The sequence below is a fragment of the Octopus bimaculoides genome, chromosome 1, assembly GCF_001194135.2.
Source record: "Octopus bimaculoides isolate UCB-OBI-ISO-001 chromosome 1, ASM119413v2, whole genome shotgun sequence".
NCBI classification, from domain to species: domain Eukaryota; kingdom Metazoa; phylum Mollusca; class Cephalopoda; order Octopoda; family Octopodidae; genus Octopus; species Octopus bimaculoides.
In genome coordinates, this window is record NC_068981.1 from 41,028,917 (window position 1) to 41,047,846 (window position 18,930).

The following is an 18,930-nucleotide window of genomic DNA, read 5'->3' on the forward strand; positions in this document are numbered from 1 at the left end:
TTCCCCACTTGTCTCATAATATGAGATACGTTTCATTATGTTGATGGATTTTGTAAATCAAAATCATTTGTATTTAGTTTATTTAACCACTATGTAAAACATGTTTATGAACTGTTATCTAACCCATAACAGAATATACATTTGTTTGTAGTTGGTGATGGACGAGATAACCCTTCTACACAGATGAAGTAAAAGCTGTTGATGCTTAGCTAGAACTAAGTTAATTCCTGTAGGGAGCAGCAAATCTGACAAGTCAGGATTGAGTAAGGCATTTAATGCAAAGTTTGGGGAGTGTTTCTTGGTAAAAATAACAAAAATGGGGGAGATGGATGGATTGCATCAGCGGTGAGTCCAGAAGAGCAGAACCAGTAACTGAGACAAAGTGGAAAAGGCAATTGTGATCTACTGGTATAACATTGACTTAAGGATGTAGATAGCGATTGCATTTTCCTAAACATGCATGCATACTTAAATAACTATAATATAATTTGCCTCTTGGAACCCATGCTGTGCTAAACTGACGGCCTCTCCAAATGTATTTCATCTATTTGTAGCTATCCACAGTTGACCACACCTGTACCCAGGCATATATACAAATTGAAAACAGTACGAATAGATTACGTGTTATTAGTAATATTAATCAAATCTCATACAAAACATAGTATGACAGAATCAGCATGTTGATTCCGGACTGAGATGAAATTGAAACTTGACCTTTCCAGACTACTGAATCGCTTCCAACTGATCAGTCGGTAAATTCGTTGCCTGAAGCTGCTTGAGTTATAGAACAACATAAATTAAACTTTCTTTGATAAGCTCAATGAGAGCTAAAAAAAGAATTCCTGATAGACCTTTAGTTTAGTTCGCATTGTAAATATATTAAAATATTTTTTTCTAAAGTAATAATAAGATACTTTACAAATATATTGATAACTGGTTTGTATTCAAAAATATTTTTGAAGATATCCATGCAAATTTACAGAACTATATTCTTGTAACTCAGAAATTTTGTCACATAGAGTGATGTAGTTCAGACTTGATTACATGTGGATTAATATCTTCAACAGCATGTAGTACGGAAACAACATGGCGGTCTCCGTACGTGTTCACTCACACGTTATTTTATTATTATTATTCATGGTCACAATACATTCTAATTATGCATTTGGACGCAAGGAATATGACGTAGATAATCATAGAGTAATAAAACGAAGTCATTTTGATGATTCGGTAAAGAAATATAAAATAATTTCTACAGTAGAAAATCTAAGAGCACATAAGGAAAGAAACAAGCTAATTCTGAATCAGCATGAAGTACGTAGTGCCAGGAAACGTCCACCTTTAAAGATTTTTGAATCTCGTGAATGTAAAACTGAAGTCAGTCTATATTGTAGCAAAAACACATATGACAATAATATTGAAATATTAGAATGCTTGCAAAATGACTTAAAGGTAAGGGATACTAAGCTTACTTTCATACAATTTGAATGTATTACATGCAGTTGGTGGTGTACATTTGTCAAAATTTATTTTATGGATATACGTATTAAGTTTCTTAATGTTTCATTCGAAACAATTAAATTAGTAAAGATAGAACAAAATTATAGATTAAAAAAGAAAGAAATAACAATAGTTGAAAGTCAACTGAAAAGCATTTTATATTTTCATAGCTCTGTCGGTGGTATTTATATTTTTGTTCATTTAGTCCAAGATTTTGAGTCGGAATCTTCCTCCAAAAAGCTCTGTAGCCTAATATTTGAAGAAAACATTTTTATACCTCCTCATTTATATTTCTAATCTGCTATAAGGATAATTTAAAGCAAACACTCTCTGTTTATTATTTTTCGCTAATGAAAATTCCGAGCTAGATGCTTTTGTTTATTTCTATCAATTTTCGTGTTGCATCTCGATATAACACTCCAAATTATAAGAGACTGGAAACTTAAAAAAAAAAAAAAGAAAAACGTTTTTTTTTTCTCTCGATCGTGGTATTGAATGAATGCTCATGAATTATATTCTAGGCTTTTTTGTACACTTTCATCAAGCAAAACATCTTCAATCAAAACCATTTAATCGAAACTTTTAAAAACATTAATTCGTTGTTGAATTTTAGTTTGTTTATATTTTCTTTAACGCACTCACACACAAGACATTTAGAAACTAGACAATCTATAATTCATATTTGTTTCTGCTTAGATAATCAACGAAAATGAAGTCTTGTTTATAGATACTCTTTGGCAATTTTTTTTCGAAATCGACAAACGAAAATATTACAAATGAATGAATAATTTTTGTGGAGGGACAGAAAATACACGGATTTTTTTTAAATGATTGCCTCTTAGTGTTTAATAAACCACCGAGTCACATGTGTTGTGTATATCTATGTATGTATATATAGATTGATTGAACTCCAGTTCATTTATAGTTTGTAGTAAACCTTTTGTGTCGATTATAAATAATATTAAAGGATGTAGGTGTTTTGGCTTCGTCTTGAAGCACGGCTTTGATCCAAATGTAATTATAGTTCACTATTGGAAGTTATACCAGTCAATGAGAATTTACTGTTTTAATTCATTTACTTTACATTTTCCTCCAGATTTCCCTATTCTATGAATTTATTTTAAAGGTTACTCTATTATGACATATCTTTAATGTTATTCTTAATCCATTTGGGGATTCAAACATTCTGTATTTACTTGCTGTTTTAACCCCCAGGATCCTATCCTTTCTTGCTGCTTTTAATTCATTTGTCATTTTAAAAACAAAAATGCTAATCTAAAAGCTTATTGATCGCCATTTCAAGCATTTTTGAAAGTGGTCTAATAGTTCATGTCTGTAGAATTCCTAGTTAGGTTTATAAACTTAGACGTATATTGTCCCGAGGTAAATCTGTTGACAAGATCTACACTTCATTTTTTTTTATAATAGCACTGTCAACGTCATAGAAGATGTCTGCATCTGCTTGTCAGATTTTTCTCACAAAAATATCCGTGAAATAAACCCCGTTTGATCTTCATTTAGGTGGCGATTTAGGGAGATTTTTCTTTTATTTTGTAACCGCTGGTAGTGTAGCTTGTTAGCTATTTGATAATGAGATTGTTAGAGTGACTAGGAACAATTTTCACGGTCCATCGTGAAATAACTTCCTCAGATTTGTAAGTTTGTGTTTCTTTTGAAGTTGTGGAGGATTTAAAAAATCGACACGTAGAGAGGGAAATACATCGAATTGAACGAATTAACATAATACCTTCATTCTTTAATACTGTTTGTTTAAATATTAAAAAACTCATCCAACTGCATCATTTTCAACCAAGTTAGAAATTACCATTGTTAAGCAATAATTAGCGCAGTTGACTCCTACATGTCCTGTCACTGATGTGTCCAGTATCCATAACAACACCAAATGCATTATTTCTGCATCACCTTACTATATCCAGTTCATAGTTGGGTCTTGAATGATATTAGGTTCTTAAAGAAATTTAATGATTTTTTTATATCGTGATTGACACTCATTTTAAACACGGAATTTGAATACATGATTAACAAAATTTAAGGAGTTTACGTATATCTTTAAGTATAAAGAACGAACATTTCGAAGGTCCGTCCTTACGGTTGTCTTAATACCAACTCAGCCCTGATCGTAACCACTCGCCACCTTTTTTCCAAGACAGAAATGTGCATGTAGTTCTACATTATTCAATATGGCCCCCCTAAAAAAAGTTTCAGCGTGATTCAAGGGAGATTTGACTGCTGTTTGTGGCAGGTTGAGCAACCGGGTACAAGCTTCTTCGTTGATTCGTTTCTATTGTGGCGTTGCAAGCCAACTCCCCTTGACAATGTAACGATCCAGATTTTGCTAACCGCACATTTTTTTAATTTTTTTTTAATAATAAAAAAAAAAAATATGGGTTATCGAATGTGGAAATGAGATTCGATTGAGAACGTAAAAGGACTTGACCAAATACCATCAGTCCCTAGAACCATGTGGTTGCAAAGTACGTGCTGTTGAAAGTAGTTGGACTGGGTTTAAATATAACATCTGTCCACTGATCATGGTTCTGAATAAGTTCGTGAGCATTGTGCTTTCTCCTCAGACATAGCCATAAAATGTGTGTGTATACATACAGACAGGATTTCTGAATGAAACAAAACAAAAACATTAAGGAGAAAAAACTCCAAGAAAAACTGTATCCATGTTCTACTAGAGAGACATCAAAATAACAGACCATTCATTAAAACCACCTTTAGCCCCTAGAATAGCCTTAATATGTCATGGAAGTGATGCATTTCCACTCTAGCATAAAAACAAAAAAGGTGTAGCAACAGGAAAGGCATCCGGCCATAGAAAATTCACCTCAACAAATTCTGTCTGACCCATGCAAACCTGGAAAAGTGGATGTTAAATGATGATGATGATGATAACGTGTGTATCACTGTCATCATTCTAAGTTCATTTTACATGCAAGCATGAGTTGGATAGTTCAACAGAATCCAATGAGCCAGTGGTTCATGTCTTGATCTAATATCTTATTTTTGGCATGGTTTCTATTGTTGGATGACTTTCTTGACATCAGCCACTTTTACACAATATACTGGGTTTATTGTTTTGATGGGATGGAACAAACTTATTGCGAGATGATGGTAATGGAGAGAATAAAAGAGGGAATAGTGTTGAGGTGGGAATAATGAAGACCATGGACAGGGGAGTGGGAGAGTGACATCAGGAATTAGTGTGAAGGAGAAAGGGAAGACAAAATGACAGTGGTAATAGGGTGGGTTGAGTCGGTGGACTTGATGATGGAGTGGATCAGTCCACTTATACAAGTATGAGTTAAATGTTTTGTCTGGGTTCACGACAGTTCTTATTGTTGAGAGAGGATGGTAGGGAAGGAAATCATAGAAGGGCAAATGAATAGTGTTAGAGGATTAGTGAGAGATGGTTAGAGAGTGATTAGTGTGGTAGGGAGGGTTGCACAGAAGATGCAGTGCTACCACATGTGGGTAAGTAGAGCAGCATGTGGAGGAGAGGTAAGATGGAGATGAGGGACCAAGGCCTGTCCTCAAAGTAACTTGTCCAAGAGAGTATGGTTACAAAAGAATTAGGGAGAATGGGTAATGATTGCTGGAGTGCAACCTCTCTCCATTCAATCATCAACCATTTGGTGGTGGAGGGAAAGGGAAATATTCAATATACACAAATGAAGTACTTAGTTATGGTTGAGATGGTAAAACAAGAAGGTATAAAATTAGTATAGCAAGTAGATGAATAGATAGATGGTGGAGGAACATGAGTGTGTAGTATGCACAATGGACAGTGGATTGTATGCACAGAACAATAGGTAAAGGTATAGTGTGTGGACTAGCCCACTATTTTAACAAGTCTTTTGCCAAGTTTGCATTGGAAGTTAGGTCTTCTGCAGCACCACCTTATTAATAAGGTCCTCTGTTATTTCCGTTATCTGTTGTAATATCTTGAAATGATTTTTCACTACCTCATCCCAAGTCTTCCTAGGTCTCCTTCCACTGAACCATTAGAGTGCTTGACAGTTGTGCAGCTGTCTTCTTCCATTCACATCACATGCCCTTGCCATTGCACTCTCCTCTCTTACACATTACATCAACTTTCCCTTATACCCAGTTTGTCTTTCAGTGGATTTTTACTTCATCATTCATGCACACTAGCATGACACTTCCAGTGAAGTATGCCCACCTTATTTATTTCTAGTCTTCATAGGTCCTTTGCATCTAAGACCCATGTCTTGCTGATACCTTGCACACTAGCATCATTCAACCTGTCCTTGACATTCAGGTATAAACATTTATTTCCTGCAGAGGTAATAGCTTCCCAAACTTTCTCCATCCTGTTCTTATTCAAGCTGCCACAATTTCAGAGCATGTACCCCTACTTTTCTCATGGTCACCTTGGCAGCAAAACATATCTACTACTTCTAGGGAACTGTCCAAGCATTTGAGAGAATCTACTTCCTCAGCACTCTTGATGCTTACTGCCCCAATGCACCTTCTGCATATATATATATATATATATATATATATATAAATTATCATCCCACTACACCTTTTGTGTGTGCGTTGTTTATACTGAGCACACAGTGTAGAATTTCTACCCTCAACCACTGTCTTCAGCTTTCTGCTCCTACTCATCTCCTTTAGTAGACCTCTTTATAAGACACTGCTGAAACTGTCTATAATCAATACACCTTAGATCACCCCATCTATATTACAACTTGCTTTGTCCACCTCTGCTATTGCCCATTACTCCCTCCCATTTCCACCCCAATAACTCTATTTCTACTATGCTGTCTGACTACTAATCCATCTATGTATACTTATTACAATGCATTATTTAGTGACAACTAAAAATCCATGTTTTACACGACTGACCAACTCTGAACTCTCAGGGTAACTCTTTCTTTATGAAGGAAACAGGACTAGTCCTGTCACTGTAATTTAATAAATATATTTTGTCAACTCAATGTATTGTGTACTTCGATTCTTTTTTATTCCAAACAAGACTATTAACAATAGTGTGTTTGTGTATATCACATCACCATTTTCATCCACTTTTTCATGCCTGCCTAGATCAGAGAGAATTTGTTGAGGTAGGTTTTCAACACCTTGATGCCCTTTCTGTCACCATCCTTCACATGATATCAAAACAAGTGTACACACACGTATGTGTGTATATATATACACGAGTTTGTTTCAGCTCCATTTAACAAATTCACTTACAAGGCTTTGCTATACTTGGGGCTATAGTATAAGGTACTAGCCTTAGATGCCATGTAGTGGGACTGACTCCAAAACCACATGGTTAGAAAGCAAGAGCCAAGAGAAATAACTTGGAGTGGCCAGTGGTATGTATTTGAACAAACAAAAACAAATATGGGTATATTCTTTTCTACTCTAGGCACAAGGCCTGAAATTTTTGGGGAGGGGGTCAGTCAATTAGATTGATCTCTGTATGCAACTTGTACTTAATTTATTGACCCCCAAAAGGATGGAAGGCAAAGTTGACCTTGGCGGAATTTGAACTCAGTACATAAAGAGAGACGAGATGCTGCTAAGCGTTTCACCCAGTGTGCTAATGATTCTGCCAGCTTGCTGCCTTACAAATATGGGTATATTAAATCACATAAAAGATAAATTTTTGATTTATTAAAATTATTTCTGCTTCTATAGAAGGTAGGCCAATCACTTGGTGGAAATTGATACAAATTCCAAGTGAGAAGAAGTGATGATCTCAAGAATCAATAATTCTCATGGATTTGTTTACAGTGAATCTCAACTTGCCAAGGAATGACCCACGTACTATGCTTTCAAAACCTTCTGCTGACACATGTGGAATAATTCAATGCCACTGACTTTGTCATCTTAAGTGGCATTTTTTGTGCAGTCCATTTGGTTTTGCCCCTTCTCTGCCAATTGAAACAACATTGAAATCAGCCATTGTAATTGTCTTCAGTTACTTATTCTGGTATTGGAGTCTTCTATGGAAGTTGTTCATGATCAGTCTGCTTCCTCTTCAGTTGTGCCACCATGAGTAGTCCTACCAGGAGTACTAGACTCTCATCAGTACAACAAGGAGCAATCTTCAGAGGTATATATATATATATATATATATATATATATATATAAAATTGCACAGGCGTTGTTGTGTGGTAAGAACCTTGCTTCCCAACCACATGGTTCCAAGTTCAGTCCCACTGTGGCACCTGGGGCAAATGTCTTCTACTATAGCCTCAGGCAAACCAAAGCCTTGTGAGTGGATTTGGTAGACGGAAACTGAAAGAAGCCCGTGTGTCTGTGTTTGTCCTCCCTACCATCGCTTGACAACCGATGTTGGTGTGTTTAGGTCCTGCAACTTAGTGGTTCGGCAAAAGAGACTGATAGAGTAAGTACTAGGTTTACAAAGAATAAGTCCTGGGGTCGATTTGTTCGACTAAAGGCGGTGCTCCAGCATGGCCGCAGTCAAATGACTGAAACAAGTAAAAGAGTAAAAGAATATGTGTAGTTAAGAAGTTCACTTCACAACCACATAGTTTCAGGTTCAATCCCACCATGCTGCACTTTGGGTGAGTTTTCTACTATAGTCTGAGGCTGACGAAAACTTAGTGAATGAATTTGGTAAGTGGAATCCTAAATAGAAACCCACTGTATATCTATTTATCCACACACACACACATATTTATGTATGCATTTCCTTGTCTTGATATTATACTCTAGTTGTAAACAAGCATTACTGTCATACAAATGGTGTATTTCTTTGCAAACTCTCAAATCATTTACACTCAAATATGCTCACTGATATTACCCATCCAGTGATGCATACTGGCTTCATTTTTTTGCATATCCTCAGTACACAAAATGATTTGTAGTGTATCTTTTCAATTGTATTATGTATTAGAATGTTATCTGTCATATGAACGGTAATTTCGTAAGCAAGTAGTTTCCATGATGGATAATATCAGGAAATATGGCATATATACTATTATAATTTAACTTTTTGTGTCAAATTTCCTAGTTCTTATACAAATTTATAAAATGAATACTAATTTTTAAAAAAATATTTATTACCTTAAAATAAAGTTAAATAAAACAAATTTTTTATTTGTATATTTGCAATAAATATGTTGCTTCTACATTTTATCAACACAATTACCCTCTACTCAATGGAAAAACCTATCTCTGCAAAATTTTCACTTAAAAAATCTATTTTCACAAGGTTATGATACTTAACCTGCACCTCTAATGCTAACTCTCTTTGTATTTCTTTTACTCTTAATGACTTGTAGGTACGTGATATTTTGATATACAACCATAATATACGATAAAGTATATTAAATGTCTTCATAAGTCAATGCTATGTTCTACTGTGTTAGCAGTGTGCTTTACATCACTTGTTAAGGTTATCTCTATAGATATTCTATAGAAATTATAACCAACACTGAATGTTGCTGTGACATTTTGTATTTGAGATGTCATAACAAAAATCAGTGCTGGCTATAATTTCTATAGAATATCTGTAGAGATAACCTTAACAACTCTTTTAATCTCTTCCCTTATCTCTATACAATGTAAAAGAAATCATCTAACCAACATGTATATTAGCAATTTATTAGAAATTATATATATAGAGAGGTAAACCACTGATTTTCCAGCAAATGATAATCAGGTATTGCTCTCAATCTGGACACAATTATGTGTATGTGTGTGTGCATGTACATCACATGATGGATGTAAACGGGCATCACCATCATACAAGTGGTGTTTGTTTCAGTGTACCAAATTCCCTCACAAGGCTTTGGTTGGCTCAGAGCTATAGTAGCAGACACTTGCCCATGGTGCCATGCAGTGGGACTGAAACCACATGGTTGGGAAGCAAGCTTAACCACACAACCACTTTAATGTTTTTGTAATTTTGTTAATGCATAATGCAACTCAAACTCCACACACTAGGCTATCCAGTATTAAGATATTTGTTGTCAAACCTCGTAGAGTATAGGAGTGACACATAGAACTGTTTACTGAGTCCAAATCTTGTAACAGGTGTCTTCCAGCATACTTCTAAAATTGTGTGTATATATAGCTCTCACGAGGCTTTTAATTCTCATGTCAAGTTTCTTATGTGAAAGTTAGAACACAGAAATGCAAATCATCCTGTTTAATTACACACTCCTTCACACCTAATCAAAAATAGGAAGGTAAACTATAAGAGTTCTAAAACCTGGGGAAGATTTTGGTTAAAGAAACCTGGCATAAGTATCTTGGAGTAGATGCCAGAAGAATGAATTTCATCTGTAATCAACCAGAATGAAATACTAAGGACATAGATTTGGAAAACCCATTTCGGTTACCTATAAGCTATGATAAAGAAGACCTGATTGGAATATTTTAAAAATAACCTTATATTGTAGGCATAGATATTCAGTTATTGCAAAGTTTCTAGTCCATACTTAAATAAAATAAATTAGTCAGTATTGCTTGTGCACAGACAAAATGTGTTTGAAGGTTAATTTGCTACAGCCATTAAAAAGGTTTTGGAGCTTTGTATAACTTATAAAAATACTTAACTGAGATAATAAATGCTCAGTCTGTAGTTTGTGAAGATATGACTGTGTTTTAAACATTAATTGTTGCTATAATGTCTCAGTTAATTGCCATGATATTAATTTCACCCAATTAGTAGAAAAACCTGTCTTGAATCTTTGCTTGTAATGACTAATCTCATTTGTTTATATTGTTTCCCACTATAAACAAATGATATTCCCAATATTTTTAGTTATTATGCATATGATTTATTCCTTTTCAGGAAGTCAGTATTTAAAAAGTTATGTTTTCATTAAAATTTATTATGAAATTTTCATAATTGCTTGATTTCTAAAATAAATATTATTTTTTAGGTTGGAGAAGAACTTAGCAAGGAATGCCAACATGTAAGTTTGTTTTCTTTTTTTTTTTATTACTTGCTTGCAATGTTTTTGTAAGAAATATGTTTATAAAAGCATAGATGTTGAAACCTTAATATTTCTTACCTGTCAAGTGTCATAATAAGAGATTGTATACATCTGCAACATTCTTTCACCAAACTATTTCTGATCACATTTTATGCTCTCCTCAAATATATTAGTTTAGACTTGATGTTTTTGTGACTGATGATTCGAAAGACAAAGATAGATGACTGGCTTCTAAGAATTTAAATATTCAATGAGGACACTCTAAGCAAAATAAAGATTAGTAGCAAGTTCATTGAAGAATCTAGTGTACCCACTCCTAAGTTCATTATCAGTATCATTTTGCATCCATTTTTCCATGCTTGTCTGAGTTAAATAGGTCTTCAGCACAGCATCACCTTGCAGTCCTATGTCATCTCCTTCAAGATGTTTAACCTCTTCTGATTAGCTTTTACAACTTTTGATGATTTCCTTGGTCTTCCTCTTTCACAGGCTCTTTATTGCCCTTCTTACACAAGCATCATACAATCTCCTTTTGTTTCTAGCAGAGATAGTTGCTCCAAGAATCTTTTTCCATTCCATTCACTCTGCATTGTGCTTTCAGAACACCCTTCTCCACTGTTAATTAGGACTCCTTGATAACAAAAAAAAAAAATCAACTTTTAGAACTGGGGTCTGCAAGCATTTGAATGCATTTAATTCATGGATGCTTTCACTACTAACTACTCCTGTATATTTCCCACATAAGAAGTAAAAATATTTTTTGTAATTAATGTTGGAGGATGTAGAGAAAATAGAACAGCTCAGTTAATAATACTCATAACAATAAACGTCGCCCTTTCAAAGCCTAGCCAGGCTCATGGACCCGGTTTCTATGGCGTATGTGTTCCCCCCAGCTGGATGGGACACCAGTCCATCGCAGCATTACTCAAGAAACAGGAAGAAAGAGTGAGAGAAAGTTGGGGCAAAAGAGTACAACAGGGGTTGCCACCACCCCCTGCTGGAGCCTCGTGGAGCTTAGGTGTTTTTGCTCAATAAACACTCACAACGCCCGGTCCGGGAATTGAAACCGCGATCCTCTGAACACAAGTCCGCTACCCTAACCACTGGGCCATTGCGCCTCCTAATAATACTCATATTTCTAATAAATGTTTTAAGTGGATATAATGATGTTAATGAATAAAATAAACTATTCTTATTCATTTTGTTTTTGGATTTGGTTTGCAAGATTCTTTATGTGAGTTTGTGTGTTGAAGCATATTCTGTTGTGTCTGGGGAGAGTCATTCTCTTTTAGTGCCTTATAATTTAACACACTCACTGGTAAAATTTCCACTCATTTACTTATTTTTCTAAAATTTTTGTTGCATCTTGCAACCTTGTCAATAGTTGTTGACTCTGTCTCTTATTTAAGCTGCATATTTTTTTTGTTTGTGTGCATGCATACACATGTATGTATGTATGCATGTATGTGTGTGTGTGCATATGTTTGTATGTGTGTGTGTACGTTTGTATGTATTCTGCATATTCATGTGTTTGTGTGTTTTTATGTATGTCTGTGTATGTACCTTGGTCTCCTTGCGTGTACATGTCGGAGTGTGTGTGTGTGTGTGTGTATGGGTTTTTGTGACTATGTACTGTGTCTATGTATGAATGTGTATCTTCATATGCGTGGACGTGTCTCCATATGTGTCCTTGTGTGAAGTATGTGTGTATATGGTCATGTGTTTCAGTCTTCATTTGCATATGTGTATGCTTGTCTGTTCATATTATCTATATACTTATTCATTAGTATGTCTGTTTACTTTCATATCCATTTGCCTACATACATGTGTGAATGTGTTAAATTATAAGGCACTAAAAGAGAATGACTCTCCCCAGACACAACAGAATATTGTTATTCAAATATATTGGATTTATAAGTTTTTATCTGAATATCTCGTTTAGGAAAAAACTACATCTCTGTTTTAAGCTTTACTTCTAATCTGGAATAGTTGATTTGTATCAAAGAAGATAACTGTTTGTGAACTTGGCAGTTTTATGTCCTTGTAGATATGAACTGATGAACTAAGGTGTCCAGCTGGAGATGATTTTCAGGTTTGGAGATGCCTCAGTGGTGTTATGAACATCAAGTAGATGTTCCCAGATGCAGTCATCTAATGCTTTTTACTTATATACAGAACATTAGTCTTCTAAATAGTTTTTATCTGTATACGAAACATTACAGAGTTCACAAGTGTAGTAAACAAGGATGTGGAGACTCATTTAAATTTATCAGATATGAAGCTAGGATTTGGTACCAGTTGTGACAGTGCCATCCATGAGGGATAAGTGGACAGGTAGCACATCTGGGTTGAGAGCATTTGAAGCCTCCAAGCTGTGCTATGTTGGACTTCTTGACTAAAATGTCTTGTGATTTTGTGTTCTTTTCTCTTCTGGAGGAAAGGGGCTTGGGAAAGATCAGTATAGTTTTAGGATTGGAAAGGAAGAAAAAGACAAAATGGAAATTGTTGAGGCTACAATGTTATAAAGAAAGAACTGTAATGTAGAAGATAATGGGGAATTGAATTTAATTTGTAAGTTCAGTGATTCTGCTGACAACTCTGTTTCAGTGAAACCAATGCACTTCTAAATTAGAGTAACTACATATAAAGAAGTGGAACAGTTCTTCAATTTTGAAATAGTTTCAAACTGTATTACATTACGTAACCCATACAAGCATGGAAAAGTAGGAATAAGAATGGATGAACAAACTAAGCTGCACTTTTAGTATTTTTCCTAATACACAGACTTTTAAGTCTGAAAGGATGAAATTACACTACTAGTTATACCATAAAACTTAAGAGCTTTACTTTTTATATTGCTTTTTTTTTTTTTGCTTATTTGGATTCTAACCATGGATACACTGTTAATACATTCTTTCAAGATTTTTAATCAAAATTATATTTGACTTTATGGGTACCAGTTTGGGACAGAAAAGAGCCAATGATGGAACATGAACCACATCCCTGTTTCTACCCTGGCAGCTGTTTTACCAATGATACTACAGATTGCCTGTCATTCCATCTTTCCAAATTAGGTGCTATATATTATCTGTTCCTGCTGTAGTTTAACCCTGTATGTATATAGTCTAAGTTTACTGAAAGTGATAACAAAAGTAAATGTTATTAGATATTATTTATAAGTCCCAATCAGAGATAGTATTATCACTTGTCAAGCAACTGAGTTACTGTTTATACTACAGAGTGCCTACTATTCCCTTTTTTCCTTCAAATTAGATAATTTAAATTGTTTTTGCACTAATTCTTTATTCGTGTGATAATTTGTCAGTCACTTAGTGCTAGCATGATAGGTTATTCTATTAATGGTGCCTTAATGCTAGCATTACGGAACCATTAAATTATCACACGAATAAAGAATTAGTGCAAAAACAATTTAAATTATCTAATTTGAAGGAACAAAGGGAATAGTAGGCACTCTGTAGTATAAACAGTAACTCAGTTGCTTGACAAGTGATAATACTGTCTCTGATTGGGACTTATAAATTATATTTAATAACATTTACTTTTGTTATCACTTTCGGTAAACTTAGATTAAATACATACATGTGTGTATGTAAAGTTGAGGCTTTGAATCAAGGGTCATAAATACATCATTATTGGCGTTTGATAGCTTCTTTCGTTGTATCAAATGCATTAGTTATTTTATTTATGTGCATTGTTAGTGTCATCTTTGTTGATTTTTCTCCATATAATTAAAAATTTTACACTTCTAACACCACCAGTGGTCCACATTCCATCAGTATTTTATAGCTGTAATTACTGATCGTTAGTGTTGACAGCATCTGTGTTATTGTAGAGTGGCCTTAGGTCAATATGTCAGGCTTTGAATGAATCATGTAAAAATTTACAAGACTGGTTCCTTTTTGAACAGTAAGAAATAATCATTGCAATATATTTAAAATGAAGTATGCTACATTTTGTTCTTTTTTCTTTTTGGTGGGGTGGACTTAGTAAGTTGGAAATACAGATTTGTTTAAACATTATTGTCTCAACTATTACCAATTTTTTGTGTTCTACATTCACTTTTTACAGATTATGATAAAGTTTTTCAATTTCTGTGGCTAGATTAGTTACTGTTCTATTTCCTTGATAGATTTCTCATTGTGTTCACCTGTGTAAACCTTTTATTTCCTACTTACCTATACACAGGTGGAGGCATAGCTCTGTGGTTAATAAGTTTGCTTTCCAACCACATAGTTTTTGGTTCGGTCTCATTATGTGGCACCTTGAGCAAGTGTCTTCTACTATTGCCCTGGGTTGACCAAAGCATTGTGATTGAATTTGGTAGAGAGAAACTGAAAAAAAGCCCATTTTGTGTGTGTATGTGTATTTGTATTGCCTTATCTGGTTATCGGGAAGTGTTACTTTGCTTGGAAACAGGTGAAGGATTAGCAACAGGAAGAGTATCCAACCATGAAAAAGCTTCCTTAATGAATTCTGTTTGACCCATGCATGCACAGGAAGGTGTATGTTAAAATAATGGTGGCATATGAGTTTATTGAATCATATGTTGCTCATACTTGAATTCCGTATTAATCTAGTTTGATGGGACAAGCAATCTGAACGAGAAGTAATCTCTAAAAGTTACTAAATTGTTCATCAATAATTATACTCTCTCCAGTATTTGATTTCTCCAAAGTGTATTTGATAAACTGAAAAGTATTGTTGGTCTATGGTGATGCATTGTAATATTTATAAACTCATAGATTTTTCAAGAATTTTTGACATCATCATCCTTTAACGTCCATTAAAGGATGATGATGATAAAAAATTTCTGAAAATGTGTGAGTTTATTATAGCTTTTTATATTTTTAAATAATGATTAACCTTCGCATTCTTTCCATAACAGAAGCATTTGTTATGAATTTTTTGTATACAGAATCACCAATGTTATCCCAATTTTCCTAGAATCAAAATATTACAATGTAAGCAATAGCTAAGATTCATCCAAACACTAGTGTGTGAAATGAAAAATAAATAAATAGCTGAATAATAGGCATATATTGTAATGGTCCAATGATTAATGATAAAACATGTTCAAATTAAAAACTTGAGAAAAATAGTCTACAAGTTAATTCTACGATTAACTTTGTTAATTCTACGATTAACTTTGTTAATTCTACGATTAACTTTGTTAATTCATCAAAAATTCTGATTAAATTGTTCTTGCTTTTGAGCAAGAGTAATTCATGTTATGAATTCCAATTTAGACATGCTGGTTCCTGTTTCATTTTTGAAACAATTTAGTATTTTATCTAGTCTTTTTCATTAGTCATTGTATTTTCAGTGCTAAAGTTATGATGGTCAGATGTAAAGTTCATAAACTGACCAAGATACTCTCATGGAATGTGACCAAATAAAGTTTATTTTTCAACATAGTCCCCCTTGCAGTCCACACACATCTTTCATTGGTGTTGCAGTGCTTGGATCCCATTGGTGAAGCTTTCACCCTGTTGATTAAAAAAGTCATCAACAATAGACGTCATCATCACTGCAATACTGATTCCTAGCCAAGTGCTTTTTCATGTTGAGGAACAGATGATTGTTAGATAGGGCCTAATCAGGAGAATAGGGGTCAACCAGTTCAAAATCAGTTATGCACAACAGCCATTGAAAGCAAGGACTTGTGTGATGGATGGAAGCCCTGATGAAGCATGACCCCCTTTCATCAGTTTCCCTAGGTATTTGGTCTTGATAGCCTATCATAATTTCTTCAGCAAGTTGGCATAGTACTCCATTGAGTGTCCCTTTTGAAGATAGTCAATAAACAATGCTTTTTGCATTCATAAAAACTAAGGTCATCACCTTCCCTGCAGATGAAATGATCTTGGCCTTCTTTGGAGTAGGTGAGGAAGGGTGTTCCCATTGCATGGATTGTCTCTTTGTCTTTGGCTCAGAGTGATGAAGCCAACACTTATCCAGAGGCAGATCCAAGGAAACCAGCTGGATCCGTCTCAGACAGTGTCAGATTTTTTCGTGATGTGATCAGCCTGGTGTGCTTTTAATCATGTGTCAGAAGTTGTGGCACCCACTGAGCAGAAACCTTCATCATGCTAATAACATTGGCTATTTGATTTATTGCCAGTCGCCTGTCATCCATCAGCATGTGGTGAATATTATCAATGTTTTTCTTGGTGGTGACAGCTGCAGGATGTTCAGACTATAGGTCATGTTCTGGACTCTCCCTTCCCCTCCTAAATTCAGCTGCCCACTTTTGCACTGTTTATAAAGTTGGAGCATCATCCCTTAATGTAACAACCATGTCAGCATGAATATCCTTGGGAGCTGAAGTATTTCTCTGAAGGTACTTGATAACGGCATGATACCAAATTTTGTCCATTTTTAAGAGAAGTTGCTACTAATTACTTTTGAAGTCTTCTTTGAAAGTGAAATGTGAGTTTACCTGGAAAGAAACAATGAAGTTATCAATAAGAAAAGTTGAAATTAATGCATGCAAGATTTCACAGCTCTAGCATCACTTCTTCATAGTCAGCTTATGAACTTTAAGCCCACCTTCATATTTCATGTTTTTTTACTATCTGAGAGTAATAATAGTGGTTGATAGTACTATGAGTGGAGTGCTGCACAAAATGCCTTTAGTATTATATCCCTTTATATTCTGACTTGAAATCCCTCTAGGTTTAACTTTGCTTTATTATTTAGGGTTAATGAAATAAGTACCAGAAAATTACTGGAATTGAGTGTCCCTCCAGCAACATTGGTGTCTATTATATCATAAGTTGATTCAGGTTTTTCACACCAAACCATATACACTATGATATTCAGTTTTGTCTCTTTAAGTTCTAATTTCATATCCTGCTGTGGTTGACTTCTATCTCTCTAGGATCAGTAAAATTTGCTGTTAATGTACTGTATTTGACTGAGGTTTCAAGTTCAGTCTCTCTGTGTGGCATCTTGGGCAAGAGTCATTTACTATAGCCCAGGGCCAACCAAAGCCTTATAAGTGGATTTTGTAGACAGAAACTGAAAGGTCATTGTGAGTGTGCATGCATTTTATTGTCTCCTTGCCATGACATCATGTGATAGTTGTAAGCCAGTGTCACTGTCTTGCAATCAGTGTCCTTCATTTCCAATCTTCTGAGATATGCCTGGTCAGGGAGGAAAAAATTTCATTCAACCTGTATGGACTGAGAAAAGTGGACATTAAAACACTGATGACGATGATATTGATGGTATCTGAAAAGAAAAATAAGTGAAGACTTAATCCTTTAGTATTTAAACCAGCCATATCCAGCTGAAATATTGTACCTGTTTTATGTTCAATCTGGCCCAGATCTGGTTTCTCACACCAAGCCTACAATATCATTCTGAAAAAATTAAGTTACCTCATCAAATTCTCATCGCTACAAAACAGTACATGATTAATTTAAAACAGTATGAATAAATAAGCAATACTTTCAATTGAATAATGTGAATGCTAAAGGATTAAAACATGCTTTTGGGTTCCTTATCATAATCATTGTACACTTTTATTTTTAGCTTCTATGGACCTACAAAAGAAATTTAACCAAAGATGATAGGTTTGAATCTGCTGGCAAAGAAGTATGCCGTAAGGAATTGGAAATGGTGAGTACCGTTTGCATCATTGTGTGTATTTATAGAATATGTGTATGCACTGTTTGTATTTTTAATTGTTTATCAATAATTTTTTAAATTTATAATTAATAACTTTCAGTGTATATTGAACGAAAATTATATTTTACATTTTCTAGTAACTTTACATAGTACAGCACTAAAGACTTAAACTCTTAATTTCATATAACTTCTATACATTACTTTGAAATGGTTGTATTGTAATTTCAGTTAATAATTTTTTTTTTGGCCCATTTAAGAAACTAACTTATTCATACATTTGTTTCTAGTCTTAATTATCAACTTTCCTATGCTGGCTTGATTTTAACGGGTTTATTTCATTCTCTCTTTTGTCAGAATATTCTTAGATCTAATTTCACCACTTCTTTCCAATCTTACTCATTCTTCTTTTTCTACATCTCTCTTCATGCAGAGATGAGCTAAGGTAGATTATATGCAAGAAGAAATCTGAAGATGTGCTTCAGTTAGATTCCTCACATGTAAAAATATGATCCATTAAAATGTTGGGCTTCTGTCATAATGGAGACACTGGCTGATGCTCTCACATAGGTTAGCATTACACATCTCAGGGATTGTTCTTACTAGTGAAGAATATAGCTAAATCACCTTGTTTTTTTTTTTCTTGCATACAACATACCTCTATTCATCTCTGTTCTAACATCTTAAATACTTTATCATATTGACATTCATAGTAGTGAGCCTAAAATTAAGTATCTGTAAAGAAGAAAGTTGTCTCTGTTGGTGGTGAAATTTCTTATTGAAAATCAATGGGTGCATACGCTTG

General features: G+C 34.4%; 1 protein-coding gene across 1 annotated transcript in view; it reads left to right on the top strand.

The window, feature by feature from the left end:
* The first annotated feature begins 1,045 nt into the window (after nt 1-1,045).
* Nucleotides 1,046-18,930, top strand: part of LOC106878935 (Golgi apparatus protein 1) — a 72,834-nt gene continuing 54,949 nt past the window's right edge. The window contains exons 1-3 of the mRNA XM_014928303.2: nt 1,046-1,452; nt 10,422-10,454; nt 18,033-18,119. Of these exons, the coding sequence (XP_014783789.1) occupies nt 1,087-1,452; nt 10,422-10,454; nt 18,033-18,119 (486 nt within the window). The 5' untranslated portion in view covers nt 1,046-1,086. The remainder of the gene's footprint in view (nt 1,453-10,421; nt 10,455-18,032; nt 18,120-18,930) is intronic.